Source organism: Mytilus edulis, chromosome 8 (genome assembly GCF_963676685.1).
Source record: "Mytilus edulis chromosome 8, xbMytEdul2.2, whole genome shotgun sequence".
In the NCBI taxonomy this organism is placed as follows: domain Eukaryota; kingdom Metazoa; phylum Mollusca; class Bivalvia; order Mytilida; family Mytilidae; genus Mytilus; species Mytilus edulis.
In genome coordinates, this window is record NC_092351.1 from 64,887,750 (window position 1) to 64,913,213 (window position 25,464).

General features: G+C 32.5%; 1 protein-coding gene across 2 annotated transcripts in view; it reads left to right on the forward strand.

The window, feature by feature from the left end:
- Window positions 1–12,736: 12,736 nt before the first annotated feature.
- Window positions 12,737–25,464, forward strand: part of LOC139486084 (uncharacterized) — a 55,964-nt gene continuing 43,236 nt past the window's right edge. For both annotated transcript variants that reach the window (XM_071270783.1, XM_071270782.1), the window contains exon 1: window positions 12,737–13,616. In XM_071270783.1, coding sequence (XP_071126884.1) covers window positions 13,371–13,616 — 246 coding nt within the window. In that variant the 5' untranslated portion in view covers window positions 12,737–13,370. The remainder of the gene's footprint in view (window positions 13,617–25,464) is intronic.

Consider the following 25,464-nt stretch of genomic DNA (forward strand, 5'->3'; position numbering starts at 1 on the left):
GACTGAACAATTATAGAATTAAGGACCCCCGTACAGGTCCTCATACAATTGACACATCTTATTTTCACACCTAGCAGTTTCTTGGTATATACACATATAGTGGTCAGCGTACATCTGCAATGTTCAATTAGGTGTGAAATTTTAATCTGGTAATTGAGATTAAATATAAAAGATGAATATAATGATTATTTCATTATAGTATCGCACATTGGTCTTACAGTTAAAACAAAGATCGATAGCCAGCCTTCATAAAATTACGAGACACTAAATTTACAATAAAATTAATTAAAATATATACAATTATGAATTAGTTACAACAAGGATTTGTATAGTTACACAGACATCTTTATCAATGAAATCCAGGATTTGTTTAGTAAATCTTTGATGAAATTAAAATAATATCCACATTTGATATAAGCAGAGACATATAATACATATGTATTATATGTCCCTGATATAAGTAACAAAATAAACGAATAAAATCTTTATCAAAATGCTAATATTCTGATGATGGATATTATAATAAAATTGTCAATTGAAATTATCTTTGCAAAAGAAAATAAAGGTATATAAACTTGGGATTTTATTTGAAACACATCACAGTAACCTTTATGTAAGAAACAAATATGCACAAAGAAAGACAAAAATAATACTGAAGATATATTGTTTGTAAATCATAATTTCATAAAAACTTTTTTCTTCTAATAAAAAAAACTATTTATTGTACGAGCTAAAAACGTTTGTTTGTATTTACAGTTCATATGAGCAATACATCTTTTCTCTGTGTTCATTCTGTCAAAGTTAATATGTTCACGTGATGTTTTAAAAAGTTCATATCGGAAGTCTGTATATAAAAGACAGTTCGAACTACAAAATTTACAAAGTATATCATTAAATGGTATCTGCGGTATGGAATATCGTTCCGTCTTAACGGCTAGCAAAGTTATGATTTCGCAGAAAAAAATATGAAGATGTTAAATAAAATTATTTAAACCTTTCTCACAGACTTTTTCCCAACGTGTACACTTTGATTACATTTTTGTGACTTTCGTCCTACTTATAAAAACATGTGCGACTTTTCCCTCAGCATACATGTAAATCATGGGATTCGTAGAAATACTACAAAGGACCTCCTTAGTGCACTAAGAACAAAATTGTACACTAATGACCTGATGGAAAGATACCATCACAACGGATATGGCATCTAGAAAAAGACTTTGTAAAAAATCATAAAATCAAATTTTATAATTATGTCATTTTTAATTAGAAAGTTATCTAATATTTTCTCGACACGTGCTTCAATCGGTTGATTGCCACCTTTAGTGTAATCAGTAGAAATTCATGTTCGCTCAACCCTGTCCCGTTTATAATCCGCTTGTATATACCGATTTTAACATGTATATGGTATTTCAAATTGTTCTCTTGGTTTTTTCCGTTTGTTTGTTTCTGCCGTGTTTATTCTGTCTGGTAAATTTTTTACTTCTAAGGTAATAGCGTCTTCTCAAATATTTTCAGTTTTTGGAAATGTTTATCATTTTTTTTTTAATTTTAAAAATACAAATAATTGTAAACACTTCACGGAAAGGTGAGGTTTAATCCTTGGTTGCTTAACGTCCAGTGGCCTATACTTCACTTTTTTTTCTGATGTCAGAAACCATGCCTCACCGCAAGGTTTTTAAAAGGATAGAACACAGGCAAATGCAAAAAGATTCTAATGACTATCTTTGCTGCCTAGGTCTCTATATAATGATTTATGTTTTATGGGATACTAAACTCCTGTTCTACAAAAACAAATATATTCAGTTTAAGTGAGGTTTTAGTCTGATCTAAGTTCTGATGTGATTTACTGAGAATGTTTCACTTATTTATAAGAGGCAGTACCAAACATGTTTATCTTTAACATGTGGTCAGGTTAAATACATATAGGGTTAAACACTTTCCTCGACATGTTTAGGAGAGGAACATATTTAGGGTACGAACTTGTTTACAAATGCATTACGAGTATAGATATGTGTAATTTGATGTTCAGGCCCCGGCTAAACACATTTTTAGACTGTAAATATGACTTATTTATTTCTTACAGCTACTTCAAATTCAACGTTTGTGGATAGGTGTTTCATTGACAGCCATACCACATCTCCTTTTGCTTATTTTTGTTGTATATATTTTTTTTCATTTTCCTTGTCTTTTAAAAAATATTTCATTATAAATTTTATTTGATGCCGAAATAAGAATACGAAGAGTTATTTGTTAAATGCTATAACTAAGCGAAGTAAAACAACCATTAATAATTGTGTATCAGAGCATCATATATATTTATAAAAAAAAAATCAAATACAAGCAGACATACCATTTGTGACACCAATTTCATTTATTTCCAAATCTTAAAATCTTATATTTCCACAGTTGTCCAGTTCTTTAGCGTCTCTTAATAATGACAGAACGGGCTTTAGAGTCATATGATTAAGTTAACTAAATTATTTAGTTATCCCATGCACATTGTGAATTATATTTCTTACATCACTGCTTATTACATTATACAATAAAATGGTATTCATCTTCAATTGTTGAATAAAGATGAATTGTTAAAAAAAAAAGCATTGACATCAGTTTTAAAGTTATCGTTCATAGAAGACAGTTATGATTTATATTCTCTTTTAAAAACGTAATATAGTATTTACCCCTTGGAGTTTTTCTATATTACTTCTGTAATCGAATTTGAAGAACCCCACGGACGCCACATACTCTCATATGTCTCTCAAGGTATAATGATAGTCTGTAAACTCTAGTGTTGTAAATAAGGAAATGAAATCGCAAAAGTTTTGTTTCTCACTTTGTATCTCAAAATTGGCTTCTTTAAATAAACAAAGTAGCTTACATAGCAATTTCCTTAGAAACAAAATAAAACAAAGGCAAAGTAAACACAAAAATTTTGAATTGTGGTTCCATTTTGCAGGCTTTCCCTGAATCGTTTATTCCTTCTATAGTTCCTGAGTGGAATAAACCTGATACAAAACATTGCAGTGTCAACTCTATATCTCAATTTGAGAAAGAATTGAAAACAAAAACCAATATCTTTTGGTAGGAAATTAAATATTAATTTTTAACGCAATTGCGATGCTCCGCTTTATTCTAAAACTATGAAATTTTTCCAGCTTATATTACAAATGACCTGTTTTGCAAATGTGTGTCAGATATTGTGGATCGGTACGTCTAAATAACAATACAGGACTTCCTGTACGAATAGGGACATAAAAAGTATACCCAAGGCAAGTTATAGATATAGGAAGATGTGGTGTGAGTGTGAGATATAGGAAGATGTGGTATAGATATGCATTCGGCACATTATTTATTTCAAAAAATATTCGTGTATTGAAAAATTTGTGTAAATTAATTAGAAATATCAATATAGACGTATGTTCTCCAGGTTGATTCTTAATCTCTCATTCTTGTTGCTCGTTTTGTGCAAACTTGTCATGCGCAAAATCGGTATGTTATTATATGTAAAAATATCGTTCCTTGTACCATTAAACTTGGTTTTATAAGAAATAAAGAATCTTGATAGAAAATTTAATTTTTGATCTTATACTTTTTGTTTTGATAAAATCAATTCAATATTTGAGAAGCTATTTACAAAAAACGTTAAATACACTTTTCGTTTTGTTTCAACTTTATAATGAAACTCGTCCTCAATTTCACCTAATTTTACATAAAGTATATATATAATAAATAAAATGTTCTCTTTTATTTTGCCATCTACCAATTTCAATAGACATTTTTTTAATTGTGTTCAAAGTTCTAAATCTACAAAAGAATAACTATTTTTGTAACATTGAATACCAAAGAAAGCTTCGCAAGTTAAACTGTTTTTTGGCATAATTGTTTTTATTCCCCCTTTTCTGAAACTCCTGATAGAATAGAACATCACAAAACAGCTTACACATATTTTTCGCCATTAAAACTCATTCTTGTCCCGTATGACATTTCCTGAACGAGTGAAAATCTGAAATAATTATTTTATTAAGCTTATATCTTTATTGCGGTAGCCTATTATTGAAAAAGGGTATAATTTAAAATTTCATGAAGTAAGATTCATACCACCAGAGACATTCAATATACTAGTAAACAAAAGAAACGACACAAGGCAATACATTAATCATATAAAATAAAATTAGATACAAAAGCTTTGCTCATTGTGGGAAGCCGTAAGGTGAACTACATGTATAGTTGTTAATTTCTATGTCATTCGTCTCTTTGGCAATCTTACCACATCTTCTTTTTTTATATAAATTTGCGTTCATCATCTTCATGTGGACCTTGGTGGAAAGCAATAGTTTGAAGTTGTCTCATTCACAATCGAACCACATCTACTTTTTATTCTGTCCAAAACCGGGAATGATAGCTGCAATAGGCAGCGATTAAAAAACAACAGCATAAAACATCGTAGTGGCCATCTTAGTCTGTTAACTAATTTTCACGTTGGTAGGAATAGGTGGGGGGGGGGCTTTACCTTTTCAGCAAGGTTAAGTCGAAAGTCGAGCTGATGAAGTCAAGAGTGGACAATATTTCTGTGCTCAAGTCTACCCTTTGGGTTCAAAAAAAGGGATTAAGAGTAAATATTGATGAGACAACAACCCAACAACACAGACAATCGAGATATTGAAAGTTTTTTTACAGTCTTTTGGTTTGTTTTTTTTTTATTATAGAGAGATCCCTATACACCTTATCAAGCCAAACAAAAACGTTCCATGTATAAATAAAGTAAGGAGCTAATTTCATATTACCTGCCATTAAAAATATCACAAAAGGCACATACATATTTTGTGAAAAGTTTAACCATACCATTTTTATAATATCAATTCGTGGAAATCAAACCAAGTACATGAAATAAAAATCAGTACAAGGAAAATACTTCTCTATTTATTAACGATTTAGTAGATATATAATGAACGTTGAATATGCCTTATATCCAGACCTGTCCAGAGACAAATTCAAGTTCCAAATGTTATACTGAATATGAACCCTGTTCTAGACTGATAGTGTCGAGAAAGATTTTAAACGTGCTAGTTCACAAGGTAACACTCCGCATTTGGACATCATTTAGCCACTCGAGCATACCATTCTTTTTTTTACAGATATATCATGTAATGGAGGAGAGGTGTAATTAAATTACTAATTCCACTTGCTTAGCGGAGGAACAGCAATTTTAAATGTTGACGTATTTGGATTGACCAGGCCGGGATTTGAACCCACGATTTCCCGCACTAAGTGCAAAAACATAACCAAGAGAAATCTGAAATATAGTATCATACCAAAAAAACTAAAGTGCTATAAATAATCCAATCTAAAAGAACTCTCCCTTTTATTTAAGCCATCAAAATGCATTTAACCAGTTGATATTACTAAAAACTGTACTTGAAAAACGATGGTCGATTTAAGCATAGATTTCATGCACGGAAGACTTCTGCACATTTGGTACTCTTGCACAATTAATTGAGGCAGCTCTGTTTTTTATTCAATATATCCTCATTTTGCATTACCATTCCAAGTTCCATGTCCATTCTCTCAGTCGACCTTTTATATTTGCTATGAAAAGCCTACCTATTGTGTTCTCGTTATGAACATACATGTAATATTTGCCACAGGACGTAAAACAAACAACATTTATTAAACAGACTCATTAATAATTAATATCATGAAAACCATATACGAAGGCAAGATTTGCACAATCCTATAAAGTAATATTTCCATGTATCCGTTTCGATAATTATTGAAACTATAACGACCCTTTTCAGGGTTGCGTTCAATATCGTAGCAGCTACGTAGTGCGACGTAAATTTATGACTATTGAACGAGAAGCTAGCTTAGCTGCTATTAATATCTATGTAGCAGCTAGGCTAGCCACCCGTTCAAAAGTCATAAATCTACATAGCCCTATATAGCCGATAAGATATAGACTATTGAACGTGTAGCTATAGACTAGTTATTACTTAGATTTTGATAGCAGCTACATAGTCGCTACGTAGCTGCTACGATATTGAACTGATCCCTGGTATCAATATCTATGTTAGCAGCTAGGCTAAATACAAAGGTTAATAACTACGTAGTGATCAATATCTATGTAGCAACAATTGTTAACGTTTGTAAGATACCAACAAAACTGACGAATCCATCTAAGATGACATAACGTATCAAAATTTAATCCTATGGGAGAAAAAATAATCCTATAGGACAAAGTTAATCCTAAGGGAAAACAAAATATCTTACAGGACAAAATTTATCCTAAGGGAGAGAAAAAAATCCGGTAGGAGAAAAAAATATCCCATGGGAGAAAAAACATCCCACAGGACAAAATAAATCCCTTAGGAGAAAAAAATATCCTAAGGGACATTAGTTTCTGTCAAAAAGTCTTTCATGATAATCCTATAGGATAAAAAAAATCCTATCGGATTTAACACTTTTTTTGAAAATCCTACAGGATTTTAAATCCCATAGGATATTAATTTAATCCCATAGGAGATAAATTTTCCTATAGGATAAATAAATCCGATAGGATTTATATATCCCATAGGATATTTAAAATATCCTACGGGATTATGACTTTATCCTATAGGATTTCTCAAAATCCTGTAGGATTTTTAAAAATTCTATGGGAGAAAAAAATATCCTACATGATTTTGTCACTGTTTTCGCTCCAGTTGCCGAACCGGGCGAGCCATATCAAATTTATTTTTGTATTGTGTTATTTATCCCCAGAGGTACATTATTGCCAAATTTGATGATTCTACGACAAAAAAAAGTGTGGTTCCAATTTGCACTTATGAGAAGTGCAAATTAATCCAAGAACATGTTCTTTACTAAATGTACATAAAGAAATATAAAAAAGAAGATGTGGTATGATTGCCAATGAGACAAATCTCCACAAGAGACCAAAATGACACAGAAATTGCCGACTATAGGTCACCGTACGTCCTTCAACAATAAACAAAGCCCATACCAAATAGCCAGCTATAAAAGGCCCCGAAATGACAATGTGAAACAATGAACACTGTTCCGTTGATAATCTAATTTTATAATGTAACGGAATGTCGTTTTTTCTTGCTTACTTTCAACTTCTATTGTGCAATATCCACGAGACATAATAAGTAGTCAAAGAATCATTCGTGTTGAATATTTAATAATTACGATCAATTTCAAAGAACCTTTCAATCTGCATTTCAAAATCAAAACTTTACATAAAAACAAATCTTGTAAACATGCACCTGAACGTTAATATCTTTTATAGACATCCAATAAGCCACATTAATCTAAATTCATACATTGTAGTATGGAAATTCATTCAATCCAATAACAAAGTATATTGACCAATTTGTTAAGGATTCTGAATAAAGGATGCCACGATTGAATAGCTTAATACGTCTTATTCCACTAATCAACCTCTATTACTCCATAGAAAGCTTATTAGAGATTGTCTTTGGAAGATGGCAATATATCTGACTTAATGACGGAAACCGGTTTGGAATTAGTTGACAACATGGAAGTAGTATCGACGTAATTTCCGTTTTTTTTTTGCTGCGTGATGTTCGATTCAACGTAATGTCCCGATGCAATAAAATTTTATAAATTTAGTAGTACGTGAAGTTATGTCGTTTCGGACTTAGTTTTGCTTTGTTCAGATTTCAACATATTTTTTTATTGCATTTCTTTTTTCTCTATTGCTTGTTTATTGTTTATTCTGTTTCTTTTGGGTTTGTTTTTGCCTTTGCTTTGCTTTGGTTTGTCAATTGTGCCTTTTTGTAAAATTAAATATTTCGATGGCCGTTTCTCTGTAGTAGAACGAGTGCATAAGGTATCTAACTATGTCTTCGAGGAATTAGAAGGCCTATTCGAAACAATGTTAAACACTGACTTATATTCTGCCTTGGGACAACTGCATTAATATATAAAGTTTTAAGTGTTTTCTCAATACTTAAATTTCCTTTTCTATAAGCAGGCAAACAATATGTGCTTTGAAGGGATTAAAGGGAGGTAAGCATAAAACAATATTTTTAGCGAACAGTCCTGACAATTTTTGGGGTCACTAAAAACAAGCTTATAACACTTGGTCTATAATTCTGTTGATCCGGAAAAAAATAAAATCACAAAAATATTATGCCATCCTAAACTGTCGCTGTTATAGACATGCTAGATGCAACAGTCGTTTACTTTTCTGAAACACCTAGGTTTACAATTGGTGAACATCGAGTTTTCTGTACAAATTTCACAAGAAAATTTTGTTGACACGTAAGTTTTTATGTTTTTTTTTTCTCCTTGTTTATTTTTCGCGTCTATTCATATATGGTTTGTGTTACTCGTTTCAAAATCTGAATAAGGTACTACTTTTTTAGGGATTTTATATTTAAGTATTATATGAATTTATACTAACTCGGTACAATAACATTGAAAATTATTTTTTGTTGTTTACTTGCATCACGAAATAGTTGTTGCATTGACTTTAGCCCTTACTTTAATAGGAATTAGTTATATTGACGGATCAATACCCCTAATCAAGATTTAATTTAAGACATGTCGAAGCTGCATGAAGTTTAATCCGTAATGAAATCAAACGTAAAACCAATTTCTAAAAGTTTTCAAGCTTTTATTGTTCTATGGTTTTCTCAAAACAAGAAGATTTTCGTTTCATTATGAGAACAGTGCTGCAACCTTGCCCATCCTAGCGATGTGTAAAATTTCCAAACTTGTTGCCATGCTAATGTCTGTAGTGCCTATTTGGATTTGAATGAACTTAATTATTTAAACGCACTTCTTCAACACACATCACTCAAAGCCATTATTGAAATATATATTTTTTAAAGTGCCGTGCCTCAGGAATTGATTACTATCTGGATATCACATTCCAAATTTTAAGATGATGTTGTTTATTAAGTTCGTAACTTTATATGCGATTAATGTGAACTTATTAGTCCTCTACATAAACCTATTCTCAAATACTACCCAAGTAGCACCGTAGAATAAAGACCATGATTATTGTTTTTATCAGTATTTACATTATTAATATTTAAATAGTTTAAGACTTATTATACTTCATGCTGACAATGCTTCTGCACTAAACCCGTTAGAGGCTTACCGGATAGCGCGAACAGTCGCCGAACGGATAACTTTGTTTAATTCGTTCATGTCTGTTAGTAGTCCGTTTATATATTTGTTAGACGTCCGTCCATATCCGTTTCATGTCCGTTCAGCTTTCGATTTATCCGTCGATACCGGTTCTGTCCGTTGTAAAAATTTTGACCATGTTTAAAACTTTGAACAGACGTCCAACGGATAAAGTGTCAGTTTAACGACCGGTGGTCGTCCGTTATATACGATACTCGTCCGTTTTGTATCCGTTACTTGTCCGTTATACATCCGATGGAGGTCCGGTAGACTAATTCACCAACGGACTTCTACGGGACGTATAACAGATAAAAAAGATGTGAAACGGAGATAACCGGAAAGATAACGGATGAATACGTATCGAATGTAAAATAAATAAAAATGAATAAATGCCAATTAAAAATTTCGCGTTAGAAATGCCATTTATGTCAGATGTTTGATTGTCATGAATGCTTTTTATTCAAGACGGATTGTGGAGTAAGAGCACGTCATGCAGCTCTTATTTAGGCCAAACTGAAATTCAATATTTGTGGTCAGGTGTTGTATTAAACTTGTTGCCTTTAAATTTAAGCTTTTCTTGTTCATCCGTTTTATCCGGTACGCTTCCGTAAGCTATCCATGGTATGCGGTACTTGTCCTTTTGGATATAGTACCTTCTACATCCGTTCTGTTCGGAACGTTACAGTTTCAAGTACGTTGCATATGTTTTGTGTGTCTGTTAGCCATTCGTTACGCCTCATATTATATGGTCAGTACACCAACGGCTTCCCAATGGATACAAACTTTGTCAACGGACATTTTTTTCATCAGTTTGGCGTCCGTTCAAGCTATCAGTAAAATGTGATGCCGCTTTACGTCCAACAGTTTTGAGAGCATTAGATCTTCATAAGACAAATTGAATATTTGATTAGCCTTATTCTCTGTTTTACCCCGCTGACATGTACAGGTTTGGAGACCGTTCACAAATAATTATGTTTAAAATAACGATATGTTCGAACACTCAATACCATGCCTGTGCTAAACCTTGAGCATAGTTGCAGTATATTTGATGTCTTCAGCATTCAGCAATATCGACTATCTGTCCTCGAGGGTATCTTCAGCTCATTACTGAAATGATTTATATTAGGTATAACTATCATTTCTTAATTTAAGTCATAAGAAACGAGTGACCGGTGAAAAATAATGTTATTCCAATTCTTGTACCAATGCATACAAACATCACAAACTAAGTCTTTTGTGCACGATTTCATAATGTTTTTAGCATAAATTTATTTCGTATAATCGTCAATATTTTTTTCAATCGGTCAGTGTTGTTGTGAAAATATGGCAGGCAATCGAAGTTCGTGTTTTGAAGCCGAAGTTTAACGTTTGTCATCTGTTTGTCAACAAAAAGCATGGATATTGAGCTCGTGTTTAACATATACAATCAGATAATAGTTTATTTTAAGGACATCCATGCGTATTGCGACCACCGGATTTTTACGAGATGGGTCACACTGAGGTCACTTTGCATACGGAAAATATGTCGGGGAATTGCTACCTGAAAGGAAAGCAATTATAATAAAGTAAACTTCTTCTAAATATGTACAAATTAAAGAATTTTCTTCAGAAAAAAGTATAATATGTACATAAGTTTTATAATGAAAACTATCCATTGGGTTATAAAAAAACATATTCATTATTTTTTTTTAATTTGAGGTTTCGTATGACTTTAAGTAATCCGTTTTTAAATTAAAACAAGAAACTAAGATCTCGGCTCCCCAGACAAAGTTGACCTTGGGAGTGCTTGGCTATTATAATTTGTTAGTATTTAAAAAAAAAAGGAAGATGTGGTATGATTGCCAATGCGAGCGCACTCCACCAGAGACCAAATGACATACACGTTTACAACTATAATTCAAAGTACGGCCTTCAGCAATGAACAAAGCCTTCAGTAATGCACAAATTCAATACTGCATAATCAATTGCGAAGGGCCTCGAAATGAAAAATATGATTTACAACAACACACGAAAGTTGTTGAATTAGAGGTTCTTGACCTTGGACAGGCACTTACAGAATGTTGTGTGGTTAAATTTGATTGTTTAGGCAAAATCCATCCCAAACATAGAACAGCACTGTACTAGTACAACATAAGAACCAACATGGAAATGTTTCCACTCAATTCTTTATATCGAAAGGTACAACATGTACTTGGTCGTTATATACATGTAGCTCTTCAACTGTTTCGGTTCTTATACATCATTCGCATACAAATATTCGGCTTTTGTGTTTCGGATACAGGTTATCTAAAAACCCGCTTTGGATTCACGGAATTTATAAATAATTGTTTTCAATTTGTTTTTATTTTGTTGATAGCCGTCTGCCATAAATGTGTTTTACATAATGCTAACTATACTAAACACATACAACCAAATTGTAATTAAAAGAAGGCCTTTAAATTGTTTTATATTTTGTTAACCCAGGTGATCTCAGGTACTCCGAAATTTTAAGCAAACCCTGCTCATTATTTAGGACCCGTGGTGTTGTAAATTGTAGGAAAAACCTATAGGTACAATCCGAATGTCACTTCCGGGGAAAAGGTGACGGGATTGTAGTAACGACATTAGGAACATATCCGATGTCATTTATGAAACAGATTTTTCATAACGGTAAAATAAAAGTTGTGCCAGATGGGTCTTCACCACTTGCAATTGGAACTCTTGGTTTAAGATCTTCTTATTTTTAGCTGCAACCCTCCATCAATGAAATCATTGTAGACAATGCAAGCCTTGACGTATCATATCAACTAGAAGATATATACTCCGTGTGCAGGTGCTGTTGTAATATTGCTACCTATAAATTGAAAATTCACAATTTCGAAGCTGAAATCAGCTCTTTTGTCGTTAAGTTTTGTTTTCAACCGTCCTTCATTGTAAATTTTTGAGATGTAAATCAAGATATGAGGGAGATTTATTTGTTTTTGTTGTATCCTTTATCTCAAGATCGATGGGATACTGCGTCTAACATTTTTTCAGGGTGGATGTAGCCGGATAGGTTCAGTCGCATACTGTAATGTCATAAAAAAAATCGAGAGGACATATTGTTTGTTACAAAAAAGAAAATATTTGTGGTTATAAAGATAAGCCCTGAAAATCCACCTTACTTTGTGAAAGCATGTACCACCTTTAAACAACCTTAAAAGTTAGATGTTGTATTTTTTTTATTTTGATCAGAATAGCTGCAGACTAAAAAATAGAATTCGACCATTTATTCTCTGAAAACTCTTGTAAATAAGCAAATTTCTTCTTAGTTTATTTCTCATTTAATTAGTCTGCATCTACATCATCAAGAAAAATCAATTTCATACAACTTTAAGAAACTAATTAATTTCCAATAACATTACGAAAGATGCATGTCTCTTTCTGCAACACTGATTATTTCTAAGAAGTCATTTTATTTAATGAGCATGACATTAAATTCAATGTGGCGTTAAATGAATTTGTTATCTTGAATAATTTTGTAGCACCCACCTGTAAGTGCATGGAGTGTGTCGGAATCAGGTAAAATATGAAATCGATTGCATCTTACATGTATCGATCTTTTGCATTGAAGGTACATTTTGATGAGAAGTAATTGCAAGCACCTATGTATATCCATAATCAACACGTTCAATAACAGAAACATCATTGACACGTCGTAGGCGGCATCGTCATTAGTAGGACCGGACATACTTTTTTATATGTTGCTTTTATCACACTATTACTTCATAGATTTGTATATTACTGTCGGAAATTAATTTAATAAAAGACGTAGTAATATGTTACTCTCTAATTTTGAAGATCAGAGATATTAACACCCGTTGGCAAAAAAGTTTATGACGAATTAGGAAGATGACAGCAAAACAGCACAGGATTTAGTAGGCCTTAATTTGTTACCAAAAGGAAATGCAGAAGAATTCAAACGGAAAGTAAGCTATTCATTTTCGTATTGATTAATAATTGATAAAACCTTAAATAGATTTAAAATAATCACAACAGTCACAGAAGATACTGTTTTTGGCCGCAAGTGAATTTTGATGGACAAATAACAGCTGCAATTTCTTAACTAGTTACTTAATTAGTACTTAATTTTATCGTACGAATTCTGTTTGAGTTTAATGACATACGTTTTAATTTAGACTAGTACACGAAGGACTCGTTTACTTGAGGGAATATGTGTTGGTTTCTTTAATGACATGTCAATGTTGGTCAGGACAGGCACCGTTGTACGTAAAAACCGACGAAGGTCAAGCAGTAAGGGGTCGACACGGAGAGGGTCAGCACCGACTGTTCTCCAGCCAACAGCGCCATCACCGTCATCCCATCTCGGAATCAATCAAAATGTTAGAACATACCTTACACCTCAACCGTCGCCGTCTAAGAGTGTCACCTTTAGTTTTGATTCAGAGAGAATGATTGCATCCGGTGCTAATTCGCGACAGGTAAGGAAATAGTGTTTTAACTCTTCCGTCATCCCTTCTCAGTGTAGTGTTTGAACAAGTTTCTTCTATGCTTTATTTCTTTAATATGCATTTCCAACTTTCATTCAAAGTAGTTGTAAATTTGAGAAAAGAGAACATTAAATGATTCAGTACCACATACGTTAGAACGAATATCATAAAATAAAAACGAACTATTCCGTTAGATTAAACAGATATTTTTCGTAATTGTCTGTATCGGGATATGTGATTTATTGCATAAGAACATAATATAAGGCTTTTATTTCCTTTCCTTTTTCAAGTATTTTCATGTAAAATGCGAAGATATATTTTTTTCATCATGTTTATCAGACCTGCATTCTTGTTATGGTGTGAATTTATCATAAAATAAGGTGTACGTGTGCTTACTCAGTCTGACAAAAGCTTTTACCATTAAGGCATTTAATGTAAAAATAAAGCACGTACACAAAATTTTACTGATCATTTTTATATAGCAAATTACAGACCAGTTAAGAAATTCAATGTTTTTTTTAAATGTTTAATTTCAGAAAAGTATAAGCGCCTTTTAAAATCTTATCTTTACTTGATCTTAAAAAGATTTTCTAGTTTTTTTTTTCATTCTTTCGATTTATTTCTTTTCCAATAGAAATAAAAATATAAGCAAGAAAAATTTCCATCTATTTATCTTAATCGGTTAAGTTAGTATCGAGCACTTTCACATAGTTTTAACTGTGTTGTCTCGTTCCCTTAGCACGACACAAAATATACTAGGCAAAAAAAGAAACGTTACATGCTTATTAGATCATTTAAACTTTTTATTACAAAAAAATGATAACAAAAATTTAATGGAATAGTTAGCTAACATGATTTTAAAGAGAACAATAACAAGTTTTCTTTATTGAAAACAATATTGCACATTTTCGGACAATTTTAACAGGACGAGTACAGAATTCGGGTTAACATGTCAATACCTTGTATGACCACCTCTTGCATTTATGACCGCCTGACACCTGTGTCGCATGGAATTAATAAGACGTCGAATAAAATCTTGAGGGATGTTGTTCCATTCACTGAAAAGTGCTGTTCGGAGCTGTGCTAGCGTTTCCGGTGGATTTAGGCTATTTCTGATACGTCGTGCAAGTTCGTCCCACAGATGTTCAATTGGTGATAAATCTGGAGACATTGCTGGCCAAGGCAACACACGAATATGGTTATTCTCCAAAAAAGGTCATCGAAATGTGTGCCACGTGACAACGGGCGGTGTCCTGCTGAAAACGTGGTTAAAACGATGTCTTCGGAGAAACGGAAGAACAACTGGAGCCATAATTTCGTCCCTATACCTTGTTGCATTTAGGTTACCAACGATGATTTTGACTTTGCTACGTTCCTGGTAGGTAATTCCGCCCCATACCATAATTCCGCCACCACCAAACCAATCTGTTTCCTGCATACACGCATTAAAAAATCATTCATTGCGTCTCCGGTAGACCCTGGCTCTGCCGTTGCTAAATTTCAAGTTGAATTTATATTCATCGGTAAAAAAAAACTGTCTCCATGTTTGCCTATTCCATCGAATCCGTACTCGTGTCCATTGAAGTCGCGCCATCCTGGCCTATGACGCTGCGTAAGGATAGGTCCCTTCAACGGACGACGAGCTCTGAAACCAACTTGACGCAATCGGTTACGAACTATTTGAGTAGATATTCAGTTATTATGTCTTCCGTGGGTTTATCGTGCAGTTTGTGACGCGTTTGCATTATTCGATTTCGGAGATGAATGATGCGGATGTATCTGTCTTGACGTAATGTCGTTTCACGTGGCCTGCCACTACGGGGGCGATCATGTGTTGTGCCAGTATCTCTAAAACGAGTCTTAAGCCTTGCAGTAGTCATTCCAGAGACATTAAAATGATTTGCAACCTGCACTTGAGTCATTCCTGCTGCTAACATCTCCGATATTTTTATAAATGAGTAAATTTGATAGATAAATCATTCAGGTTACTAGTTTTAATCATGAAAATATTTGAAATTAATATATGTGATATTTTCAAATTAAAAACAAATGTAACGTTTCTGGTTTTTTTTTTTTGCCTAGTATATATACAGATCAATAAACAAAAACCAAAGTTAATACTGATGAAATTGTTTATGTATTTTTGTCATTATACAACATAGTTATCCTTTGTGAAAAGTAGAATTTCATTTCATATCTGATTAAACAAGAAAATGAAATATAGATTACTCTGTTATCCCAAACTAATCTGATTAGTAAACTATTTATTTTACATTCCTATGGCTTATACAAACCTATTAACGTAATGTTTTTGATTGGTACTATGGAATTGCTGATTTCAAAATATGTTGTATGAGAAATTGCTTTTTATATGCTGGTAACTGAGCTGAAATTCAGGGGCATTTTTGAATTGCTTTTAACATGCTGCAACTTATATCAATTGCAGTGGTGTTGGGAATTCATGTTACATACTGAAAAACAGATTTTAATTTTAGTAGTGTTTTGAATTGCTGAACAAACTGAAAAATGCTGATCTTGCAGTATAATAATTAGTAAAATTAACAATATAAATTAAAGAACATCAATGCATTATTAAATCCATTTTCACCCTTAAATACTAGTATTAAATATTGCCTACAATTGTATTTGCTACTTAATTGACTCATCGATAAAAATCGACAAGAAATTTGCTGCAATATAATTGCCTCTCGTAATTTGAAGTGTTCTACATCAACTGACTTGCTTACCATTTCAAACCGGAGTAAATACCTGAGATCGCTTCGATTTTTTGGTAGATTTTGAGTTGCTATTTTTTAGTTTTGCTCTTACTCTTGTTGTCTCTTCGTAGTTTTTGCCATAACGTCTTTGTTCGTTTTTTCTTCGCCTTATGAGTACTGATTGTTCATTTTGTCTCCCTTTGGAACATTGAAACTTCGACTGGTACTGATAAAAACGGATTTAAAGATAAATGACAAATAATTTTTCACACCTCCAAGGGTCAAATTAAACAGCTCTGGGAGGACCCATTGCAAGGCCAATCCAGAAATTCTCGTAATAGTATCTTTATTAATTAACTTCAGTGTTACACTATTTTTTCATTTCATTTCACAAGACCTTAAAGAGGAACTATCAAAATCTCTGTTTCTTTTTATAAGACGCGTATCTAATGATCTGGTGCCCATTCCAGGTGTCTTCAACATTTTCTTATCTGAAGAACTTTTCCTCCCTTTCAAGTCACTATAAAGTGTTACAACTTAAATTTTAGACGCAACACATAAATAGTAAAAGAATAGGAACTGCCATAATTGCATGTGTTATAAATGCAGAAACAAATTAAATATATTTAAAACATATTAATGATGTAGGAGTTCAAAATGATACAACTATGCATAGCAAAATGACCAAAGAACGAACATTTGCACAATTACAGAATGCATATGCCTGGTTCGGGTATAAAAATAGATGACAGTTTACAAAACAGAAGAAGCAAAAGTAAACCGTAAATCGATTTGTATTATCGAGGTCGTCAATAAATGAACTTTGTGATAATCTACTTGTTCTCCAAACATAAAATAACTCCATCGTCTGCTTTCAAAATACTTTTTTAATGAACGTGACCGTCTTTAGCCTGAAATATATCATGTATATGCCATACTAGCATGTACATGGTGAGTAAACGAAAACTGCGTCTTTCAAACAACTATTTATTTTCAGTTTGTGTTTATTGTGACTTTCGATCTAAATACTAGAGACGTTCCAAAATCCTGTATTGGCCTAATCTGGGATCGATTTCACAAAAAAACTTACGACTAAGATTTATCGTAAGTATACTGATTTGTTGATGACTTAAGACCAATATTACTCGTAAGTTTTTTTTTGTGAAATCGACCAGAACTCGGCCAATACAAAAACAAATCTGTATTTGCCGAGTTATTCTGTATTGGCCGAGTTGTCACCTTAAATTGCATAAGCAATTTTCACCATATAAAGTCCAATAACAGTGTAGTTAATTAATAATTAACAATATAAAGACCAATGTGGACAATATTTATTGCAATACACAATTATAGAAAGGCCCATTAGTGCAACATTTACATGTATCATTATAAACAATAAAAGGCCCATCTAGGCAAAAATTATTATGATAGTAAACTATACAAAAAAAAACCAGTCAGGCAATATTAAGTATAATAAACAATAGAAAAGACTACCCTCATGATCATCATGATAGACAATAGAAAGGTCAGGGACGGATCCAGCCATTTCAAAAAAAAGGGGGGGGTGGGGGGGTTCCCAACCCAGGACAAAAAAGGGGGGTTCCAACCACATGTCCCCATTCAAATGCATTGATTGACCCCCGAAACCCCCCCTCCCCCCTCGATCCGCCACTGAATGTCCATCCAGGAAAGAATAGTAAAAAACTGACAACAATAGCAATGCCTTTTCAAGAAAGATTAATTATAATAAACAATAGGAGCTGATAACATTACTATATTAATCTCTAATTAAATCGGTCAAATATCGATAAACAATAAGTCACGTGTTGCTCTTAACGTAAGAGGATTTCATCGATGCTTATTTAGATAATAGGATTAATTCAGTAATGAAAAACCTGCTATAAGCATATTACAGAAATTGCTTGACTCTATACAACATTCTGATAGCTTTAGCTAATATGGAAGGAAAGTTGCATTCTTGTTTCTTGTCTGAAAGTTTAAAAAAAATTCTGTTGGATATCGATATTATAAAAAATTATTGTACGCAAAGAGAAAATTCAAATTTAAAACTGAAATCGGAAATTTCTGAAAGAGTTGCAAAAGATAACTTTGAAGACAATGTCGTTGTTTTTTTGTTTTTTTGTTTTTGTTTAAGGAGGGTGGAGGGATTTGACACGTACCAAATTATCGTATTATCGTTACCACTAGTATGCAAACATCAGTCTTTTATTCATTTGTTATTGTTGTACAGTTGATTTTAATATCCATATCTTGGAATATCTCAAGTATGATTATGAAGAGAACCATCTTTTGTTTTTGATAAAATTCCATGTAGTAAAACCTCGAAAAGTTGATTGGATAGGAAAAGTATTTGATCAGTTTGACTTCTTCTGAGGCAAAAGCGCACTTTTTTTGGTACTATATGTCGTTCTTATACTAATTCGGTTACTTTAAGGATCAATGAGGTGGTGGCATTTCACTTAGTTATCAAAGGTATTAGGTTTATAATTTGATACGCTAAACGCGCGTGTCGTCCACATAAGACTCATCAGTGACGCTCAGATGAAAATAGTTATAAAACTAAACAAGTACAAAGTGAAGAGCATTGAGAACCCAAAATTCAAAAGCCAAATACGGCTACATTAATATATGCTTGAGATAAGAAAATCCTTAGTTTTTCTTGATAAGATATTGAAAAATGTGTGTTTGACAAAACAAAAACACAATAGAGAGCACGTGGAGCATGTAAACATAAATGATTTGATATATTTTATTTAAATGTTTACATGCTCCACGTGTTCTCTGTTGTTTTTTTGTTTTGTCAATTTAGCTGTCCGGTAAATATCGGCAACTTACTTGAAAATCAATCACCTTTCGATCAACAATTGTTACTGAATGATATATTATTTGTCGATGATACGTTTTACATTCGTTATCAATTACGTCAAACCAGGAAGTATTTTAGTATATATGCAAAAGCATTGGTTAACTAAATTGGATAACTTTATAATTACAAGAAACTCGTTTCATATCACTTTAACAAGTTTATACCTCGTCAGAGCATATTAACCATTATTGATAGTTATAAACATATTACATAGATAGGGATAACCATTATTGGAGACAGCAGCCAGACACATTATTTATTCCAATAGACTTATAGAGTTCAATATAAACCATCCACAAACACTGCAAATTCTTAGAATACGCAGTCTGCGGACACTTGTAATAGATCGCCTTAAATGTAGTTTGATTTTAAATAACAAACTTTGTAAACGTCATATGAATTTGACGTTTGGTCGAAAATGTACCAAAAGCAGATTATTCGTTTTTTTTTTTTTCATGGGTTGACGTAATATACGTAAGGATCACATTTAGAAAAAATGAGAATGGACACGGAAAATGTGTTTAACAAACAACAATCCGACCAAAGAGCAGAATCAGCCCAAAATCATAATGTGCCTTTCTTCTTATTTTTTTGTTTATGTCAAATACATTTTTGTTTATGTCAAATCTATGTTTGTTTCTGTCAAATCTAATTTTGTTTATGTCAAATCTATTTATGTATATTTTAAAACAATTTCAGTCAGACTATATAGAACTTCAAATGACATTCTTGATTAAAATGTCGAAGGTCAAAGTAATGTCGTCTGTTGACCTCTGATAACAGTTCGGAAGATAATTATATGGAAACCTTACTTTGCTAGTTGAGGTGATGGCTTTACAACTAGACAAATCTAAATGAATTCACACAAAATTTTCCTGAATACAATCTGCTTCCGTGAATGATTGTGTTTGCATCTGGTATGTATTTTTGTTTGCGAATGAAAGAGGGACGAAAGATACCAGAGGGACAGTCAAATTCATAAATCGAAAATAAACTGACAACTCCATGGCTAAAAATGAAAAAAGACAAACAGACAAACAGTAGTGCACATAACACAACATAGAAAACTAAAGAATAAACAACACGAACCCCACCAAAATTTAGGGGTGATCTCAGGTGCTCCTTAAGGGTAAGCAGATCGTGCTCCACATGTGGCACTTCCAAAATCTTTGGTCGAAAGCATATTGAAAAAAACTGTTAACAGATTGCAATCGATGTATCTTCTACTCACTATGATAAAATAATATGGTGAATGTCCTTTTTTTAAAGATTGATTCACACTTATTTAATTCCGCAGCATGTTTTTGTGTCTGTTCTATGTCTTTTTAATGCCAGTAACCGAATTGCATCCAGGGTTTTAATACGTTTATAGGCTTGTCTAATATGTTTGTAATATTGTAGCTGGTATTTATGTCAGAACTTATTTGGAATCTGTTGAAAATAGTCATTGAAATTAGTAGAGTCGGTTCGTCTTAATTGATAAATTATCAAATTAGTTATTATATCTATTTCCATGTTTCTTGTTGACTACCGTGTGTTGATAACAAGAGTTATTTGTCAGTCTCTTTGATTTAAGTTGACGTTACTCGATGTCTTTTGTGCGTTTGTTGGGCATGCAATCTACTTCAGCAAAGGTAATAATAAACAAATAGGGCTAATCGACGTGTGACTGCTACGATAGATGTGCTAAAGGATAAAATCAATCTATTAGCGGGATTGAATAAAGACGGATGTTCGAAAATTTTAAAGCAGTCGGAATAACGTTGTCCTTTGAAAGAAGCAGGGACCCAGTTACAACTGGCATATTTCAAAAATGAAAACAACATATTTTAAATGTATGCGTCCGACGCGTTTTTCAAAAAATACCTTCATCAGGAACGCTAAAAATCGAGTATTTGAAGGTCAAGGATGTTCAAATGCAAAACAGTTGAAAAGCTACATGAAAACAGGGCAATATTTATTAATAGAAACTGTGCATAAGGGAGTTAAAAACTAAAAAAATTAATAACGTAAAATCAGATTGTTACCCCGAGAAACCATTGCCAACCGAGGTGAATAGAGGTTAACAATGTCTTTTTGAATAATAACAATCTGCTTTATCGCCTTCTCAGGTGTATTTGTTTTTACTTTTTCTACTGAATGTTCTGTTTTTACTGTCTATTATATTTTCAAATTCAAAACAATAAAGTATAACGTCTTGAACATAACAGCCATCTACATGTTGTATTTGATAAAGCGCGCACTTGATCAAGCGTATCAATGAAGGGTAAAAGAGAATTTACCATGGTATTTGCGTAAATTATCTACCTACTATTAGTCAATCACAATATGGCATTATGACATGTATAATACCATAGAAAAATGTTTAGTAACTATCGAACTCCCGTGTTGAATTAAATTAATTGTTTTTCAAGCTTCGGTTCTAAGATATGTATTTCAAAATTATCATATAAATGAATTTTAAATGTTATGTCAAAATTTGAAAGCGATGCATTCATTAGGATACATTTTATCTCCTGAGACAATGGATACTCATAAGAAAAACTCCCTTGTCGACTGTTAATTAAAAGTTGTCTAATGTCATTTATATAGACAAGGAGGTAAAATCCAATTTACAATACCATGTAAATTTCATTTCAAAAATAGGAAGAAAACTATTTGATTAAGAATTAAATGCAATGATACCATTATATTATAAATTCGCACTTGACTACCGTCGATATGACACTGAGAGTTAAAATATGTCTTTCATCAACCATAATTCTTTGTCAAGGCAATATAATCTGTTATTAGGAAGCCCGACTTATTACATAGTTACATGTTATATAAGTCTCTTCAGTATTAATGAGGCAAAATCCATACAAAAGAAGAAATGGCGAGGCGATATGATTACCAAGGAGACAAATCTCTGCCAGACAAAACATACTTAGATGTTACCAACTATAGGTCATCCACCATTAAAAAACATCATTACACATAGACAGCTATACAAAGCCCCAGAATTGAAAAAAGTAAAACAATTCTGACAACAAAGAAAACCTAACGGCCCGATACGTACATAACAATGAACGAAAAAAAAACAAACAAATACAACATACTGCAACTCCCAAAAACCACTGAATTAGAGGCTGCAGACTTGGGACTGACACTCCCGTGTTGAATTAAATTAATTGTTTTTCAAGCTTCGGTTCTAAGATATGTATTTCAAAATAATCATATAAATGAATTTTAAATGTAACGTCAAAATTTGAAAGGGATGCATTCATTAGGATACATTTTATCTCCTGAGACAATGGATATTCATAAGAAAAACTCCCTTGTCGACTGTTAATTAAAATTTGTCTAATGTCATTTATATAGATAAGGAAGTAAAATCCAATTTACAATACCATGTAAATTTCATTTCAAAGATAGGAAGAAAACTATTTGATTAAGAATTAAATGCAATGATACCATTATATTATAAATTCGCACTTGACTACCGTCGATATGACACTGAGAGTTAAACTATGTCTTTCATCAACCATTATTCTTTGTCAAGGCAATACAGTCTTTTATAAGGAAGCACGACTTATTACATAGTTACATGTTATATAAGTCTCTTCAGTATTAATGAGGCAAAATCCATACAAAAGAAGAAATGGCGAGGCGATATGATTACCAAGGAGACAAATCTCTGCCAGACAAAACATACTTAGATGTTACCAACTATAGGTCATCCACCATTAAAAAACATCATTACACATAGACAGCTATACAAAGCCCCAGAATTGAATAAAGTAAAACAATTCTGACATCAAAGAAAACCTAACGGCCTGATACGTACATAACAATGAAAACAAAAACAAAACAAACAAATACAACATACTGCAACTCCCAAAAACCACTGAATTAGAGGCTGCAGACTTGGGACTGACACATACAGAAATGTGGCGGATTTTAAGTACTTTGTTGGAGCCACATCCACCCTTTTTTCAACCTAGAACAGTGGAGTAGTATTACAATATAAAGAATTTAATCAAAAAGGACTAGTGTACCTTTCTGGTGTTTTCAGTCATCAGTTGATTTTGGTTCGTACCATATAGGTTATCTACAAAATTGCGTACTAGCAAGATGTTGACAAATATGTATAAAATATGTATTGAAATTAGCAAAAATATAAAAGGTACCACTTTCTAATAATTCATCATTTATCACTCAAATAATATCTTCAATATCTTCTCCTTTGGAAAACAAATTAATTATTACCTATCATTAAATATCGAGCCCAATTAATCAGCTTTATTTCGTGTTTTAGTTCTTAACGGGCCTCTATAGAGCTATTATCTATCACCGTAGACCTTACAATTAGCTGACATTTTCCCATTACCTTAATCATCTCGTCAAAAAAATGCAAAACTCTAATATGTAGATCCTAGAACTGAGGCTGAACATTTTATTGTTTCATCTTGTTAGTTATTATATAATGGGGGTCGTGTAATGGTCATAGTCGAGGAAATACAGCTGTAGGACTTATTGGGTCACATATGAAAGAAGAGGACAACAAAAAGGGTCTTTGGTGGGATATTTTTGGAAGTATTTTAGATTTTGAAGCATTATTTTTATTGGTTTTTTTTTCGGCTAAGAACTACAGCTGTTAAAAACTAACAGTACTATCATTTTTGAACTTTTTCTTTTTTTGATGTTAAGGGTGTAAACATTCCCTGTCGTATCCAGCATGTGTTTTGTAAGATATTCTGCTTTGTATCCATCTGATGATGTAAACCCATTTTTTCAACAAAGATGTTTACAACATGTTAGTTGCTGCTCCTGTAATTTAGTGGTTATTGTTTATTGCTTTGTCTTTGATGAAATTGATTTGGCAGATATTTGAGTATTAGATGCATGAGTTTGTTCATTAGTTGTTTTCGGCTGTGATGATGATGATATAGCTGTTTATAACTACGAGTACTTTCCAATATGTACCATGTGTTTTTGTTGTTGTTGTAAGGTATGTAAAGCTTTTTTCTGATTTTTATCGATCTGATTATGAATGCATAGCCCAGGACACATCAATTACATTTGTCTAGAGGTGTTCTTATTATAAAGATCACGAACATCAATGTGAGGAATAAAATTGTTTGTCAGGACATTTTATTAAACTTTTACTTTAAGAGTTAGTCAGTTATCAAGACTCCATAAATACTAATATTAATCATGTTAATGAACCATTGCAGAGGCTGTAATATCGTTTTCAAGATTTCATTGATATAGTATTCTTCTGGTTACAAAGACATGACGTCACTAGGATTGACGAAGCTCAATGACGGAGAGATATGTGACAATATCGTCTGCCATTTAATTTTATTTATACTTCTATGAATTCTCTGGTTACACAGAATCTGCAACATAAGGACGGATAAAACGTTAGCGTCAGAAGTGTGTTGTGTGCGAAGATTCAGTCATGTTAAACCTCAAAGAGTTCTCTGGTTAGAATGAAAAAACAAAAACAAATCAAAGAGTAAAACCAACGTTACCGGCGGAGGTATATCGTTTATCAAAATTCATTTTCCGTAATTCTTGAAGAGTTCTCTATCTACAAAGAATCCACATAACTATATAGATGAAACGGCACTGTTCATTTTAAGCTTATAGTAATAACCGATATCAATTTTTACCGTTGAAATTTTGATTCAGAAGAAGATTTGATCTTACATATTTTCTGCTTGAAATTGATATGACAATAAAAACATAATGCACAATGATTCATTGATTGACAAGATATTATATGTTTAGTCAGTAAAGGTCACTTCACATGAAGTCTTTGATACTGAAAAAGTGTCATTTCCAATAAATCAAAGCTTGCATGCACCAAACGATTTTTGGAGCTAACAAACAAATGTTAAAGAACTTGTATATTGTTAAAACTAGAGAGGAATCATGCGACCGCTGCGACATATAAGATGTCTAATAACACATAATTTAGAGGGATCTCAAGTTCAAATACAGCTTTGTCGTAGTCGAAATAAAATAATTGGAAAGCGCTAATAAAACCTATATACTGAGAAATGTAAGTTTTTTTTATAGAAAGTCGTTTAAGCATCTTGAGATATCGGTCTGACATATCTGTTCGTAATGCTATGTATCACACAAATCTTTCACAGGAATCATTATCTTTTGAAATAAAAATACAATTGTTGCAATCCCACGTTTAAGAAAGGTTTTATATGGTTGCAATGTTTACGTAAAAAAAGCA